Genomic DNA, 17,711 nt, shown 5'->3' on the forward strand with positions numbered 1-17,711 from the left:
CTGGTTGATAAACTATCATAGTATGTTACACTATTTTTGATTTGCCAGTTCAAAACCCTTTTTCATAAATATTCGTGAAAATGCAAACATTGATTTTGCTCCTATTTTCGGCAGTTTGTTTCTATTTTCGGCAGGCTGTGTTCCTATTTTCGGCAGCACGAATACGGGTCAGGAAATGTTTTTATCAATGTAAATATGTACAAAAAAAAATGTTTTAAGCAATTTAACACTCTTACTTTCCTAAGATTGGAGTTAAAAAGCACATTAATTATTAATTTTATGTTGCTTATTTTGGACCGTTTTGACAGCCGTTCAAACAGAGCAGCCATTGAAGAAAATTGACAGTTTGATGGTTATAGCGTACGGTGCGAACTGCCTTACAAATATTTGTTTTTCTCTTAAGTTAGTGCATTGTTTGTCGTAAAATTGGTGATATTTACAAGAAAGGTCATATTATGTGTCGACATACGCATTGTAGTGTTCTGATCAATTTTAAAACGAATATTCAGCCAAATCCAAGGTGTGTTATTGTTCCGAGTTTCGGCAGCAGCCCACAACATTGAGCTGTCAAAAATGAACAATTACTGTGTTCCTATTTTCGGCAGCATTTAAAGTGAAAAATAACTTATTTATCGAGATTTTAAAATTCTGAACAAGATAGAATAAATTAAATAAGCATAAAATCTTTATTATACACCACTTTATTATTGTTTTACTGTTCTGGTTCTCTTAATCACAAAACCTGCCGAACTATTTGCTGGCAGCAAATCTGCCGAAAAAAATCACAATTCATTTGATATTTTGAAAAATACGCAATGGAATGGTGTGAAACTTCGTATGTGAATAACAAATAAGTACACTTTCACTACAAAATTGTGTTTTTTGAAAATTTCTACCGCGTTTGTGCAGAATTTTACGTTTTTAGCAACCCTGCCAAAAATAGTTACTCTGCCGAAAACTGGTACAGTTACCCTATGTTAAATTTAATAGGTTCTGGATTTCTTTCCATACCAAAGTTCCGGAAGATTTTTCCACTTCAGCCTATTATTATTTTTTTATCTTTCAAGACAACATGCAACACTGTGATCAAATCAAACTCGTACAAGTTATTTTTTCGATTGAAAAAACAAATAAAAAAAGTTAAAATTTGTCAACAATATTTTTTTGAGTTGGACATTCATCTGGCTCATAAATAAATTGGATCATTCTACAGTTTCGGAAGTAACAGAAATATCACGCGAAGTAAGTTGTTTTATGTTTGAACTATTTACGCCTTTATTACACATATTAAATAATACAAAACACAATATATTGATGTCTGGGGCCGCGCGCACGAGCCGCACCGTGAGCCCTACCGGGAGCCCTGCTCGACCGGTAGCCTGTTACACACTCCTGCGTTAGGCGACGCTCTAGCAGCAATCGAACACGACATCCGACACGAACAAACCCATATAATCATATGGAGGTGCACTGTCAGACACAAACAAACAAACAAGACAAACATGTCAAATCCCATACATTTTTCATGTTCGATGTCGTGTTCGATTGGTGCTAGAGCGCCGGGTTAGGTGCGCTCTGCACACACTTAGCGCGCATCGCTAAGTGCGGCGTATTAGTGTGCGTGAGCGCAGTGTCGATTCCTGGATGTCGACCAGCAGCAGCGCAACTGCTACGGCGAATCCAGGGCTCGTCACGTCTATCCACAACAAGTTGCTCTGTTTTCTTACAGGGTTTCCCACGATGTATTGGTCAGTTCCCATAATTTTGGTGCGCCCCCACGATGTTTTGATCGTATCCCATAGATTTTTGCTCGTTCCCATAATTTATTGGTATTTTCCGATTGGATATCAGTACAATTGCACCAAAACATTCTGCGAAACGGCAAAAAGATGGTGGGAACGCACCAAAAAAATATGGAAACCCACCAAAAATTGATGGGAATCAACCAATAAATCGTGGGAAACCCAGTAATTGAGCTACTTTTTGTCACACGATACGTTATCGCTTTATGTCTATTGGATCGATATGGTTTTTTTTTTTTAACGTGTAAGGCCGTATAAGGTGGCAGCGTTTCATCGGATGCGGTTTGTATGGGATTTAACAGATAACGTCGGACGACGAATTAAAATGATTTCGGGGTCCGACGTTATCTGTCAAACTTCATGTAAATTTTGTCAGTCCGTCTGATAAATTCCCATGCAAAAAGGGGTTCCAATTAGTCTAAGATCGCTGTCAGAAACACAGTCAAAATACCGTGATCAGACCAGACATCCCGCCTAAAAACGTCACGTCGTGAACCCAAATACGATGACAGGTCCATAAAAAAACAATTTGTAGCGCGACGAATATTTTCACCGCATGTATGGGCGCGTGAAAAAATTGACATTTCATCGAATGTTATCGCACCATACAAGATGACAGCTGGGTATATGCATATAGGCGTGAAATGTTTCAGCCATGTTGAGTTTGGCTATTTTTTCACGCTTCACAGCTTGAAATTATCTATATATGTCTGGTAGCACGGTAACGAATTATCCCCGAAAAAATCACCGAAAACCAGCGTGGTATAGAGAGCTTGTGAGTTGACTGGGTGATTTAAGCTACTTCAATATACACGAGGTAAAAATTATCATCCTCGCAAAACCATTTCGAGCAGTCTGCGAGCTCGCAAGAGGCCTCGCACTTCATACAACTTCATAGCCCCAGCTCCCTCGCATTCAAGCAGCTTGTGAGGGTAAGCATTTATATCGCCTATAGTATTAGCAGATATTATTATAGTACCTCGCGAACAGTTATGTCAACACGCATTATATTTTGTTAAAAATATGATAATTTCAACATCACAATGTCCACTTCCCGTTCAAATAGACATAGAGCGACGTCGTCTCGCGCGACAAAAAGTAGCTCAATTTTGCAAACAGAGCTACTCGTCTCACGTGACATTTTTGCTTCATCCGAAATAATCGAATTATCGAGTTTTTTTACGAGCCAGATTAATGCCAAACGCAAAAAAGAGATTTAAACACATTTTAACTTATGTTTTGTGTTTTCAAACATATAAACAAGCTGGTTGACTGAGTCAAATGAGCTAGGGACTACTACTTTGATCTACGCGGAGTGAAATTTTGAGCTATTTTTTGCAGTCGTTGTCGCTCTATGTCTATTTGAACGGTTCTGGAATATTTACAAATTATGAAATATCATTCAGGTGGAAGCGATGAAATTGACCAATACTAGCAGGCAATTTCGAGAAACAAAAAACTATTCGAAACCCTCGCAATGTTTAGCGGGTCGCAGTTGATCCAAAACCAGCGCGAAATTGTTTTGCGAGGCAAATTTCGCTCTACGTCTATTTGCACGGTACGTCTATTTGCACGGTACGTTTATTTGCGCGGTCTTTGTTCGGTCTCACAATAACCGGCTTCACGTTCATAGATAATAAAACAACGTCGATATAAAGGGGGCTTTACCTGGAACATTCATCTCCATTTTGTGTTTCGTAGGTTTTTTCATCTATCCTAGTACACACTATGCGTTGTTCATGTTTTAATTTAAATTCCAAGCTTTGTTAACACGCAAAAACAAACCAAACACAGACGTGAGCATGACTGAATCGCTACAAGAAAAAGAGTGCAATGTGGTCAAACTTTTCGATGAACTTTGGGAGGAATCGCTCAAGCAGCGTATCATCGAGCCTGTCCACAACCAGCGCAACAAGGATAAGGTAGCAGAGATTATTAAGCACGAAATCGAAGACTTTCTGCGCACGTTCCCGTTTCACGATCGGTTTAATCTGCAGCCCGACGCCAAGAACAATACGAAAGCGCTTGCCGCCCGCAACTGTGGCAATGAGCGGTTCGCCCCGGCGATCGGTGAGTACATGGAGTCGCTCCAACACTACAACGAGAGTATCGCGTACTCGGAGCAAGGTTCGGAAACCAGAGCGCTTGCGTACGGCAACCGCTCGGCGGTCTGTCTGAAGTTTGGCCTGTACGAAGAGTGTTTGGAAAACATACGCCTAGCAAGGGCGTCAAACTACCCGACGCAATTGGCGGACAAACTGAACAAGCGCGAACAGCATGTGAAGCGATGCATCGAAGAAGATGCTGAAGAATTTTCCAGCAGAGTAACCCATACGCCTGGACAGTATCGGCCACGTAAATCAGGACATCTGGCACCAAAGTTGAGCTACGAGGCACACGCAAACGTCCCTCAGTTGGTGAAATGTGTGGAGTTGCGCCAGAACAGCGAATTCGGTCGTCATCTAGTGACCACGCAGCATCTAAAGGCGGGAGACGTCCTGCTGATTGAGAAACCCTATGCTAGCATGCTGAATGACAAGGAACGGTACAAGCGTTGCGCTTTCTGCCACAATGAGGACACGTTTACGCTCATTCCCTGCGAAGGATGCACTTTAGCGATGTACTGCTCAGACGAATGTATGGACAAAGCGTACAAACAGTACCATCGGTACGAGTGTGGCGTGCTTCGTGACTGTTGGCGCATTGCTGGTCGCTTGCTGGGAGGCATCTTGGGACTGCGTATGGCTGCCACGGCCATCGCATCCTTCGAACAGGAACTCGAGGGTTGGACCAATCATCTGAACGCGCTCGACGATACGAAGGTGAATGCTTTTACAGTGGACTGGAACAAGGCGACGGACAGCGACATCTATGACACGGTGCACGTGCTCGCCACGAACCAGAAGAGGCGGAGTAGGAAAGATCTAGCGATGCTCATGTTTTTCGCTTCAATCGTGCACCGACTATTGCTGGAACGCACCGATCTCGGACCGTTGTGCGAGTCGAGCCCGACAAGAAGCAAGCTCCTGTTCGATCTGCTGCTACGCCACTGGCAAACTTCCTTGATCAATAAGAAGCAGGTGTATCACATGCAACGTTCGGATGGCCAAGACGAGGAAGACGAGTATTATGAGTATAACTATGCTGGGTACGATAGCGACGATGAGGAGGAATACTCCGACGAAATGCATGCTGTTGCTGTTTACCCTTTGTTTAGCATGGTGAATCATAGCTGCATACCAAACGTGGCCCCGATCCATCTGCTCGATGGTAGGTGTGCTTTTGTAGCCTCCCGACCGATCGCTGCCGGCGAACAGCTGTTCGACGTCTATGGGTAAGTGTACTCAACGGGTTAACATTTTTTTCTCACTAAAATATTTTTTTTTATAAATCCTTTCAGATTTGCTTCAATGGGCTTTGATCGTTCGTTTCGTATATTTTGCCTGAGAAAGTCCTACTATTTCAAGTGTCGCTGCGCAGTATGCGAATCTTTTTCGTACGTGGATGTCCGTAATATGATCCCACAGGAAGTAAATTTTCTCCGACTGCTACGTATAGTGAATGTCCCGGAGCATCAATTACCAATGCTGGTAGAGCACATGAACGAGGTGGGAAGGCGCTATCCTAAGCATCAGTACACGGCCGCAGAAGTGGTACTGGTGCGTATCTTGCGCATGATGCACAGCTACTCGCTGGAGGATGATATGATCAACACGTTTGGGAGCATTGGTCTTCCGGGTTTGGCAGCCTCTTTGAGTCGAAGTCGAGCTGGGAATTTCAGATAGGTGATAATGTCGTGAAATTTGCATTCGTTAGTTGTGTTCACCCTCAAAGGGCAGAACCAATCTCCTGAACTTAAATGCCATCTTTTTTTTATTTAGAACTATCATGCTCTTTCTACTGCTTGAAAAAAAATCTTTTTTGAATTTTAAAATAAAATAAAAATAAAATACTAGTTTTGAGTTTTACATTTACGACAAGATTCCTGTATGAAAATTCCGCATCAAATAGCTTTGAGATCAAAAATTATGCGAACTAGGATTTTACGACCGCATTAGGATGTCACCGCAAGGCCAGACGTGGTGAAATATACAGCGAAATGAACTATTTGACACGTGAAATATCTGTCAGATAAGGCATCACAGAAACCAGCTGATGTGCAATGTAAACAAATAACCTGTGCAAAATCGCAACTAAATCCATTAACAAACTTCGATATCAAGTATTTCGTTATTTTTTCTCGGCATGCCATGGGAATTTTGTGAATTATTATCAAACCGGTTTTCCCATACAAACGCATGCTTTTTAATTAAACTGTCAGCCAACTATTGAGCGTTCAACTAAAAGGCATGCCAACTAAAAAGCGTTCAACTGTTGAATTCTGACTGTAGTTCATTTCGCTGTATATTTCACCTTGTCTGGCCTCTCAGTCACGATCAAGGATTTATTACAGGGTAATTGATACTTTCACTAGATTTTGTTCAGTAAAAAGATGTTTGGTTGTGTGCAATTGTTTTTTTCCGCCTAAATCGGGATATGCATCGATCTTTATATTTACTTCTGTTAGATTTAACATAAAGTAAGTTAACATAACATAGTTTAACATAAGATAAGTATTTCCTGTTACACCGTTTCTTGACTCGTTTTTAAGACATTTTTTTTTTTTGTAGGGACATAGCTGAAGAATGTCCTCAATTATGCGTGAATTTTATTATTTTTTTAATCAATGGTTTGAGGCAGTGGTCTCCAACCTGTGGTCCGCGGGCCACTTGTGGTCCGTGGCGTTAACAGATGTGGTCCGCGAAAAATGATGCATATCTCCCTAAGGCGAATATTCTCTAAGTTGCATATGCGATTTTGCAGTCAAAATTATTTAAAATTTATTTTTTGATGACAATTCACAAAAAGATTGGTCAAAGGATGCCATGTGTTTCTCGTGGTTTTTTGGATACAGTAATTATCCGCAGTACGCGATACTCTATATACGCGAATTCGCAGTACGTGATTCCTCTAAATTTGACAGCTCCATGTGTTTTTTGCAAATATTTTAATTTTTTGAAATATTTTATGCTCTTTTTGAATTTCCTTAATGTTCTTAATGCATTTTGGATTAAATTTGTGCAAAAGATTCCTGTTTTATAACAAAAAACTTAAATGCAAAACTCTGTGACGATATATTTCAACCCTCCAACCGGTAGTGTAAACTATTTTTTCATAGGAATCCGCTATACGCGAAAACTCGAGATACGCTATTGTGCTCGGTCCCGTACGATAGCGTATATCGGATAAAGATTGTACTTCATAGCAAAACCTTCATCAGTTTTGCTCAACGTGAATATCTCTCTAAGGCTTAGAGAGATTTCACTGTGCTGTGCAGGAAGTCTCAAACTCATAAGAAAGTATTGGCAGTAGTGCAAACAACCAGCGTATTGTATGGTTAGGAACAGAATGAATTTATTTCAGATAGAAACTTATAACCACAGTGAATCATAGGTTACTATGATTTAAGTTATTCGTTATACAAAATATCGGCATACTATAAACTCATAACACTCCTCCTTAAGCCGATTATTTTGTTATACCCATCAATGTCCGGTTACGTTCTAATTTAATGCGTTGTAGTGGTTTCGTTAATCCATTTGCAACCTGATCTTCGGTATTCAAATAATCGAGCTGCACAATTTTTCGATCTAACTTATCTCGTATAAAATGATGTCTAATATCAATATGTTTGGTTCTTGGTGTGTATCCACCATTTTTAGCAATACATATTGTGCTTTGTGTTGTAGAGTACAAGATAGGTTGCCGGCCCCTGGGAACGAAGTGATGAGTGCCGCTCGGGTGGAGGGCATAGCATCGTGGGTGCAAGGAAGAGAGCGTTCGGGGCTCTCTCCTACGAACCGTGACGGAGTACGGACGTTGCTGGTATTGCGAAGACATAGTAATTGTAATTGTACGGATAAATTAAAAATATAGAGTGAAAGTACAACGATACAACATTGGCGACGAGAGTTAGAAGAACCTGTGCAAACGTCGAAAGTGAAAACGCACAATGAATACCAGTGGTGCAGAGAATCAGCATACGAACAATGGTGAGGGGGAGAGGCCATCGCGCAGCGGCCATCGCGGTGACACGGGAAGCGTCGATCCAACGGAATCTGGCCCCGGCTAGATTCACGAGCTGTTTCGCCAACAGCACAAGATGATGCTGGAGCAGCAACAAGCATTTATGAAGCAGCAGGAAAAGCTGATAGGCGAGATTTGGCAGACAGCGCAGCTTAAGCAGACCGTGAATGGGTCAGAGCAGCTTAGCGATGTGCTGGCGGGCCAGGTGAAAGATTTTCACTTCGATCCGGAGAGCACGACGTTCGCCGGATGGTTCTCGCGTTATGAGGATCTGTTCGAGAGGGACGCCAGTAAGCTGGAGGATGACGCGAAGGTGCGGCTGCTGCTGAGGAAGCTGGGGCAATCAGAGCATGAGCGGTACACGAGCTACGTACTGCCACGTAAGCCGAAAGACTTCAAATTCGCGGAAACTGTAAGTACGCTGAAATCGCTGTTTGGTTCTCGTGAGTCAGAGGTCAGCAAGCGGTTTAAGTGCTTGCAGTTGCAGAAAAGTGGCTTGGAAGATTACGTGACGTTCGGTTGCCGCGTAAATAAGAGTGTCGTTGAAGCAGAGCTTGCGGGGCTGACAGAGGAGCAGTTTAAATGTTTTTTGTTTGTGTGCGGGCTGAAGGACGACAGAGACGCCGATGTAAGGTTGCGGTTGCTCAGCAGAATAGAGGACAACGAAGTTACCACACTAACGCAGTTAGTCGAAATGTGCCAAAAGATGGTGACATTGAAAAGGACACCGTGATGATAGAGAGCGAGAAACAAATAAACGTCGTGACTGACGGGAAGTATAATCGCAACGGTCCAAAGTGGCAAATGAACCGCGGTAACGGAGGAGCGCAACGTGATATGCAACCGGCTAAGTCCACTACAAAATGTTGGCTTTGTGGTGAGGGGCACTATGCTCAAAAGTGCACGTATAGAAATTACAAGTGCAGGCAGTGTCAAAAATATGGTCATAAGGAAGGGCACTGTGGGGCAGCGGCACGTTTTATCGCATCGAAAACCCACAGCAAAGTGAGAACAGTCCTCGTGAACATGGTCAACAGTAAGGGCAAAGGTCACGTGAACGTGATATTGAATGGTGAGCCAATGAAAATGATGGTGGACACGGGCGCTGATATTTCGATTATATCAATCGAGCAATGGAGGACCATAGGACAGCCTCCATTGTGCCCGCCATCCGTGAAGGCAAAAACGGCTTCGGGTAGCCAACTGAAAATCCTAGGAGAATTTTGTGCTCATGTGGCTTTGAAGCAGCAAGTTAAACGATGTACGATGAGAGTCACTGAGGAGCCGCTGATGTTACTAGGTGCTGATTTGATGGAAGTTTTTGGATTGTGGGATGTTCCATTGGCGTCGGTGTGCAATCGTGTGTGTGTAGCAACGGTTAGTCTAGAGGCAGTAAAAAGGGATTTTGAAGGATTATTTTCCCACGAGTTGGGGCACTGCATGAAAGCAAAAGTGAGGATGGAGCTGAAAAAGGATGCAGCCCCTGTATTTCGTCCAAAGCGTCCTGTTTCATATGCGATGCGCCCCGCTGTAGACGAGGAGCTAGACCGGCTGGAAAAAGAAGGTATAATAACCCGTGTTAATTTTTCAACTTGGGCTGCGCCTATAGTGGTAGTGCGCAAGGCGAGTGGAAGCATTCGTATATGTGGCGACTACTCAACGGGGTTGAATGATGCACTCCAGCCTCACCAGTATCCGATCCCGCTGCCGGAGGATATTTTTTCAACGTTGGCAAATTCGGCCATGTTTAGCCAGATAGACCTCACCGATGCGTTCCTACAGGTTGAAGTGGAACAAGAGTGCAGAGAGCTGCTAACGGTTAACACACACAGAGGGTTATATGCTTATAACCGACTTCCGCCTGGGGTGAAGGTCGCACCAGGAGCCTTCCAGCAGTTAATGGAGACCATGCTAGCTGGGTTAAAGGATGTGGCGGTGTACCTAGATGACATCGTGATTGGCGGAACGGATGAACACACCCACATGGGAAACCTACGCGCGGTGCTCGTGAAGATGCAGGAATATGGGTTCAAAATAAAGCCTGAAAAGTGTAACTTTTTCCAAAAGCAAATTAAATATCTTGGTCATATTTTAGATCGTGATGGACAACGCCCGGATCCTGCCAAGATTGAAGCGATTGTGAAGATGCCTTCCCCGAAGAATCCTGCTGAAGTACGCTCATTCCTAGGAGCGATAAACTATTATGGGAAGTTTGTGCCGCAAATGAGGAATCTTCGTTACCCGCTTGATGAGCTATTAAAAAAAGATGGGCAATGGTATTGGAGTCCAGAATGTCAGATTGCATTTGACACGTTTAAGCGGTTGTTAAGCTCAGACCTCCTTCTGACTTATTATGACCCAAAGAAACCGATAATAGTGGCAGCTGATGCGTCGTCAGTGGGAGTAGGAGCCACTATTAGCCACAGAATGCCAGATGGCACGATAAAAATAGTTCAGCATGCATCACGCGCTCTTACTAAAACTGAAACAAACTATAGTCAGCCAGATCGTGAAGGATTAGCAACAATTTATGCGGTGACTAAGTTTCATCGAATGATCTTTGGGCGACGTTTCACGCTCCAAACGGATCATGCACCCTTGCTGCGTATTTTTGGCTCGCGCTCTGGAATACCAGTGTATACCGCGAATAGATTGCAACGCTGGGCGTTGACGCTGCTGCTGTATGATTTCAGCATTGAATACGTATCTACGGAGAAATTTGGTAATGCTGACGTGTTGTCGCGCTTGATTGCAAATCATGAGAAACCGGATGCAGAATATGTTATTGCTAGCATCGAAACAGAGAGGGATTTGCAAGCCATGATTGGCTGCGTAACGCAAATAATGCCATTGACATTAGAAGAAGTGCTGAATGAAACCAACAAAGACCCGGTATTAAGAAATGTTAGAGATTATGTGATTATGTAACAACATGCCCGTCATGGGTTCAAGCCCCAAATGGACCGTGCCGCCATATGTAGGACTGACTATCCTGCTATGGGGAGATCAATAAGTCAATGAAAGCCAAACCCACAAGTAGTGTGGTACAGGCAGGCCTTGACCGGCAACGGTTGTTGAGCCAAAAGAAGAAGAAGAAGAAGAAGAGATTATGTGATCAAAGGATGGCCTAGTAAGAAAGTAGAGAACCAAGAGTTGCGAAATTTCCAAAGCAGGAGTGAATCCCTGTCCATCGTAAACGGATGTTTACTTTTTGGTGAGCGGTTGGTAATACCAGGGCCACAGAGAGAAAGATGTTTACAACAACTACATAGAGGCCATCCTGGTATAGATAAGATGAAAGCGCTGGCAAGGAGCTATGTATATTGGCCCGGAATAGATCGAGAGATAGAGGGAAAAGTTAGAAGGTGCCACCGGTGTGCAGCGGTTGCAAGGTCACCAGCGCATAGCACACCCAACTCGTGGCCAGAATCGACTGCTCCGTGGCAGCGAATACATGTTGATTATGCTGGCCCTATCGATGGAATGTATTATTTGCTAGTCATCGATTCTTATTCTAAATGGCCGGAGATAGTGGCAACAGCAACGATTTCAGCAAGAGCAACAATTGGGATTTTACGTGAAATTTTTAGCCGTTTTGGAATGCCTAATGTTTTAGTAAGCGACAACGGGTCGCAGTTTGTAAGCACGGAGTTTGAGCTATTTTGTACGTTAAACGGCATTGAGCATTTGCGAACAGCCCCCTTCCATCCGCAATCCAACGGGCAAGCGGAAAGATTTGTGGATACATTTAAACGGGCACTTAAGAAAATGGAGGGGGGAGGTGGTGCAGTGCAAGAAGCAATAGATATTTTCTTAATGACGTATCGAAGCATACCGCATAAGCTTTTGGAACGGAATCAATCGCCAGCAGAAGTGATGATAGGGCGTAAAATGCGTACATGCATGGAGCTTTTGCGACCGTCTATGGATTTGGGCACAGACGTTAAACATAGGATGCGATTAAGAAGCGTTTAGGCTCGGTTATGTACGAGATTGTTACCACAGAAAATAGACATTTACGATCCCACATTAATCAGTTGTGTTCTCGAGTGAGTGATAAACAATGAAGTCCGTTTAACGTTGATGAGTCACGTTCGTACCGTATGTTAGACGTGTTGTTGGATGCTTGGGGTATGAACTCGAATGAATCGGAAGCTAGCAGGCAGGAAAACGCTGAAATGAACACGGATATAGCTAGGGCACAATATACGGAATCGCCATCGTTGGCTATATCGTCATCACCCCCATCATCCTCATCGTCTTCACCGCTACTGTCGTCGTCAGCGGTGCAATCCGAGAGTCCCTCGTCATCGTCCTCAGAAGAGCTAAGATCGGCAACATCTCCGGGGTTCGCTACAGCAGATAGCGGTTCATCAACGCCGGTACAGCCTCTACGACGTTCTACGAGGATTCGTAAACCGCCTCAGTGGATTGAGCAATACCGCCGGTACTAAATAGGGGGAGATGTTGTAGAGTACAAGATAGGTTGCCGGCCCCTGGGAACGAAGTGATGAGTGCCGCTCGGGTGGAGGGCATAGCATCGTGGGTGCAAGGAAGAGAGCGTTCGGGGCTCTCTCCTACGAACCGTGACGGAGTACGGACGTTGCTGGTATTGCGAAGACATAGTAATTGTAATTGTACGGATAAATTAAAAATAAAGAGTGAAAGTATAACGATACAACACTTTGATTATCACAAAACAACTTGATTGGGTCATGCTTACCAAACTGCGTTAAGAGTCCCTGCCACCAGGACGACTCACATGTGGATAACTCCACAGTTGCTTGTCGTTTGCAAGAAACCGCTCCTCCTTGGATTTTGAATATATATCCACTTGTTGATTTACGATCATCTGCGTCAGCGGCCCAATCAGCATCTGAATAGCCGACGATCTTATTATCACCAGATGAGAAATACTTCAACTTCATAGAAGATGTCCCTCTGAGATACCGCATCAAATGTTTGACGGCCTGCCAGTGATTTGATCCGGGGTTGGTGTTGTACCGACTCAGCTGGTTGACAGCAAACAGGATGTCAGGTCTGGTAGATTGAGCAAGATACATTAGGCATCCTACGGCTTCTTGATGCGGTATATTCACTATGTGTTCCAGCTCTTCTTCCGTTTGATGCGACATTTTCGACGTAAGTTTGATGGCAGTGTTCATCGGAGTGGACGTGGCTTTCGAATGTTGCATGTTGAACCTGGCTAAGACTGTTTCAATATAGGCTTCCTGATCCAGCGCTATTTCATCTTCCGAATATGTAATGCGGATCCCTAGGCAACTTTTTGCTGGTCCGAGATCTTTCATTTTGAACGTATTGCTTAACTGCATCTTCAATTGATTTTTCATGTCCACGTTATTTGAATTATTGCTTTTTTTCCTTCTGGAAGCGCTGATAAACTCCACGTGTTGTTTTCCAACAGTGCCTAGTACTCTTCTTCCATCGCTACCTTCCATCATTCGGAGTCGTTACGCGACAAAGCATCCTGATGGCTAACAAGATCGTCATCTGTAACTTCCCTCCTGGCGTTGGATTCGGTCATGGCAATACCACTAAATTCTCTAGCTGCTCGTGAACTGCTTTCCTCTGTTTCCTCAGCATTGTTTATTCCTTCCTAGCTCCGGATCGCTGTCGATGCACCACTAGTTTGGCAACTGTTGGATTCATGCTGAGAAGGAAAGGAGCTAGGCAGTCCTTTTGTTGAAATTATGAAATCATTGTACTTGCCTGGCAATCTGTGCTCCCGACCACTGCGCCTCAACACCGGTGACCTTGGTGGATATGAATCTTGTCGCGGTGGGAGCACGGGGGTCACGTCGATCACAGAACTATCAGCAGCATCATCAGAATCAACCAATGTTCCGTCGGAATCTTCGCTAATATCTCCAACCTCATTGGAAAATTCATTGAAAACTTCATCGTTATCGCTATCTTCTTCACTCGGCGGTGTTTCAGTCTAAGGATAGCTCGGTGCAAGAGAAATCGTCTCTTCGTGTTCCAAAAGAATCATTTTTTTTACGTTCGAGTTTTCTTCGAAAGGGATAGCGACACCTTCATCGATGAATTTCACTTCCCGGCTGATGACAATTTTCCTGGACCTCAAATTGAAACGTTGATACCCTTTGGTATGTTTGTCAATTCCGGTGAAAATGCACTCTTCTGACTTCGGATCCCATTTTTTTCGATATTGTTTTGGTACTAGGACCATCGCACGTGTTCCAAATATCTTTATATGAAAAAGATTGGGTTTCTTTCCTGTCCAGGCTTCCTCCGGAGTTACTTCGTTACCTTTGGTTGGGGAACGACTCAGCAAATATACAGCCATTGCCACAGCTTCCGCCCATAAAAATGTTTTGCAAGCTTAGCCATGTAAAGCATGCACCTTGCACGTTCTACGATCGATCAGTTCGCTCGTTCCGCCATACCGTTTTGTTCCGGTGTGTACGCATTGGATTTCTGATGAACTATTCCGTACTTACTCAGATGTTTTTTGAATGTAGCATTTACGTATTCTTTACCGATATCTGTTCGGAGGACCTTAAGCTTTCTTCCGGATTGCCGTTCTGCCATTGCGTGGAAATCCTGGAAAACTTGCGCATCCTCAGAGTCCGATTTAGTTTTTAAAAAGTATGTGCACATCCGGCGGGATTTATCGTAAATAAAGATAATAAAATAACGGTTTCCACCTAGTGACTTAACCTCCATCGGCCCGCAGATATCAGAATGAACTAAATCTAATATCTCAGCCGCACGCGATCCTTCCTTGCTGAATGGGTGGCGACTCTGTTTGCCCATCGGACACACCTTACAGTCGGCCATGCTTCCTCCGTCGATATTGACTCCATCTGCCAATCCGTTAGCGAGGCTGCGCACACCGTTGATGTTTAGGTGTCCCATCCGTTGGTGCCATAACTCCAAGCTTCCTGTAGATGAAACCGCCAAAGCATTTTTCTTACCTTGCTTGCGTTCTTGAAGCTTGAAGAGGACGTTTTCATGGCTGCCGGTAGCTACCACATCGCCATCTTTGCCAATCACTTTGCATCCATCGTTGTTAAAAACGACAATGTATCCTTTCCTGACGATCTGGTTGACGGACAATAAATTCACTGATAGGTCTGGTAATCACAAACATGAATCTCATCGTTGCTACACGAAGGCTTTGCTATGTACGATCCCGTTCCGGTGATTTTCATATTACCGCCGTTAGCCGCTATCACAGTACCATTCGATGGCTTCACATTTTGTAGGAGTTCCGCGTTTCGTGTCATGTGAACACTAGCTCCCAAGTCATAATACCAATCTTCGCCATTGGCAGCCCCGATAGTAGAAAGCACTGTGCAAAACGTATTTTCCTTTTTCGAACTGTAGCAATCCTTTTCTATATGGCCGTACTTGGAACATTTCCGACATCTCGGCCCTTTCGGAGGATTCTGTTCTTTAAATTTTTTTCCAGAAACTTTTCTTTTTGCAACAAACGCTGGTTCAGTGGATGTGGCTGGCACTTCTTGTAGAAGTTTTGTTTTGATAACGTCTCCAGTAATGGCTATACCTGAATTTTCCAAAGCCATTATCATTGGACGATATTGCTCAGACAAACTACTCAGCCAATAGAAGCGTTCCAATCCACTCTTCGGAAATCGCAAAGCCTATTCCGTGGAGTTTATGCGACGTTGAAATTATGCGATTAACGTATTCGGACATGGATTCGCAAGACGGCAAATCCGTTTTTATCAGCTTGTGGAGCAGTACGACTCTTCTAGTAAGACCAGAATCTTCAAAAGCTCTCTCCAACTTAGCCCAAACTTCTCTTGCTGCCGTTGCTTCCTTGACGTGCACATAATTCAACGGATGAAGAAGAAGAATTATTTTTGCTCTTGCCTTGCGATCCTTGCCTGCATCCACGGCTACGTAGCTCCCGTCGTCATTCTTTGTCGGCTTTACCACGCACCAGAGATCTTCGAGCTCAAGGAAGGTTTGTAACGCAAACTTCCAAGTGTCCCAATTTTCTCTACCGGTAAGACGTTCGATGCCAAGAAGATTCGACGAAACTATGCTACTACCTGCAGCGCTTGAGGATCCAGTGGAAGTTGAATTCATCTTCGTTTTCTTGTCACTTGATTGAAAATTACACTGCTTCAAATATCGTACTATTCTGGGCCCATAACCTATTGGCAGCGGTGCAAACAATCAGCGTATTTTATGGTTAGGAACAGAATGAATTTATTTCAGATAGAAACTTATAACCAAAGTGAATCATAGGTTACTATGATCAAAGTTATTCGTTATACAAAATATCGGCATACTATGAACTCATAATAGAAAGAAAAAAATGTGATATTAGTTATATGAACAATTCGAACAGTTATTTAGGTCTAGCATATGTCCCAACACCGGTATGGGTTTTTAAAAGTCCCTGGATCGCTATGAGTCCCTGAATCAGTTTCTCTTAAAAGGAAATATTGGACGTTGTAGTGACCAGGCCAATTTGACTTTTTCTTCTTCTATGGCACATAACAACCGTTGTCGACTAACCCAAATAGCCAGCTCGTACTTTATAGCTGATTTAGGGCTGTTTAACGAAACTCATTCCGATGTCGTACTTTGTGGCTGATTAAGAGATAGACGGTACTTTGCGCAACTATGGAGCTTTTTAACAGGCACATGGTACTCTTTGGAACTTTGCGGCTGATTAGCACTATGTGTAGGGTTCATGATGGAACTTGAAGGCTTGTTAAGAAAGGGTACTGAACTTGGTGGAACTTTATAGCTTTTTGATGCATGACATCGGTTAAAGGTGGCTCTTGTCAAAGTGTTAAAGACGGACGCCGGCAATAATTTCTGCTGCACAAGTTAGATTCGTTAAATGAAGAATGAATATTGAGTGAAGTGATTGTGAATTATCAGTAAATTGTGTAAAATTTTGTGTAATTCATCAATCCAAAGGATTTAAAAACATACATATGTGTTTAAACGAAACAAATCTTGTTGTTTATTTCATCGATGACGCTTGCTTGAAAATAAATCACAAAGAAAAATAATCCCTGGCATCGTGGCATAAGGAAGCTGCTTAGGCGCTGTTTGAAAGACCCACATAGAACTTTGATGCTGTTTATCTACTGCAAAAGGCGAATTAGAGCAGCGATCTTTAGCGTGCCAAAATGAGCTGCTTAAGCAATTCTGGCTATTTGGGAAGGCTTGCTTGTACGACTAAAAGGCTTGCCTTTAAGTGACTTATTAGTGACCTTAGTAGGATATTCAGTCTTACGTATGGTGGTTTGGTCCATTCTGGGTTTGAACCCACGACGGGCATGTTTTTATGTCGTATGAATTGATGACAGTACCAAGAGAATCGAATTATGATGATAAAAGATACTTCCGACCTTCTCAAACCTGTATTGGGGTAGGAGTTAGGACTTATTATCATTGCCCAAATCGAATGATGATGATGATGATGATAAGTCTCACCTCCTACACCAACACAGGTTTGAGAACGTAGGAAGTGTCTTTACGATAATATTGCTCTGATAGGTATATTGAAATATTTTGTACGAGCAAGTGGTGGCATCGGAAAACTCTCAGAGGAACTGTCCAAGTCATACACACACCCAAGATGACCAACATAGTTTCATCAAGAAAAAACGGGTCATACTCCATCGAATACAATAGTATTCCCTAGCATCCTTTACGTAGCCCGCCAAGAACCAATAAACGGATCTGGCGCACCACTTATCAGGACACCCAGGGCCCCAGGGTCTCTGGCACCAATGGCTGGCTCCAGGG

At 43.3% G+C, this 17,711-nt stretch overlaps 2 protein-coding genes across 5 annotated transcripts; both read left to right on the forward strand.

Moving 5' to 3' along the window:
* The first annotated feature begins 1,196 nt into the window (after positions 1–1,196).
* LOC121594148 lies at positions 1,197–5,757 on the forward strand. Of its 4 annotated transcripts, none has more exons than XM_041917162.1 (3): positions 1,197–1,242; positions 3,564–5,136; positions 5,203–5,757. In XM_041917162.1, exons 2-3 carry the CDS (start codon positions 3,605–3,607, stop codon positions 5,585–5,587), a joined length of 1,917 nt encoding a protein of 638 aa, XP_041773096.1. In that variant the 5' UTR covers positions 1,197–1,242; positions 3,564–3,604; the 3' UTR covers positions 5,588–5,757. The 4 variants fall into 4 exon arrangements, with proteins under 4 accessions (XP_041773096.1, XP_041773092.1, XP_041773093.1 ...); XM_041917158.1 differs by lacking the exon at positions 1,197–1,242 and adding an exon at positions 3,135–3,377 and having other exon boundaries at positions 3,504–5,136; XM_041917159.1 differs by lacking the exon at positions 1,197–1,242 and adding an exon at positions 3,135–3,360 and having other exon boundaries at positions 3,504–5,136.
* A 2,903-nt stretch (positions 5,758–8,660) lies between these two features.
* On the forward strand, positions 8,661–10,856 carry LOC121592269 (uncharacterized protein K02A2.6-like). The gene has a single exon (XM_041913666.1). It carries the CDS (start codon positions 8,661–8,663, stop codon positions 10,854–10,856), a length of 2,196 nt encoding a protein of 731 aa, XP_041769600.1.
* The last annotated feature ends 6,855 nt before the right edge of the window (positions 10,857–17,711 follow it).

The sequence above is a fragment of the Anopheles merus genome, chromosome 2L (genome assembly GCF_017562075.2).
Source record: "Anopheles merus strain MAF chromosome 2L, AmerM5.1, whole genome shotgun sequence".
Lineage (NCBI taxonomy): Eukaryota > Metazoa > Arthropoda > Insecta > Diptera > Culicidae > Anopheles > Anopheles merus.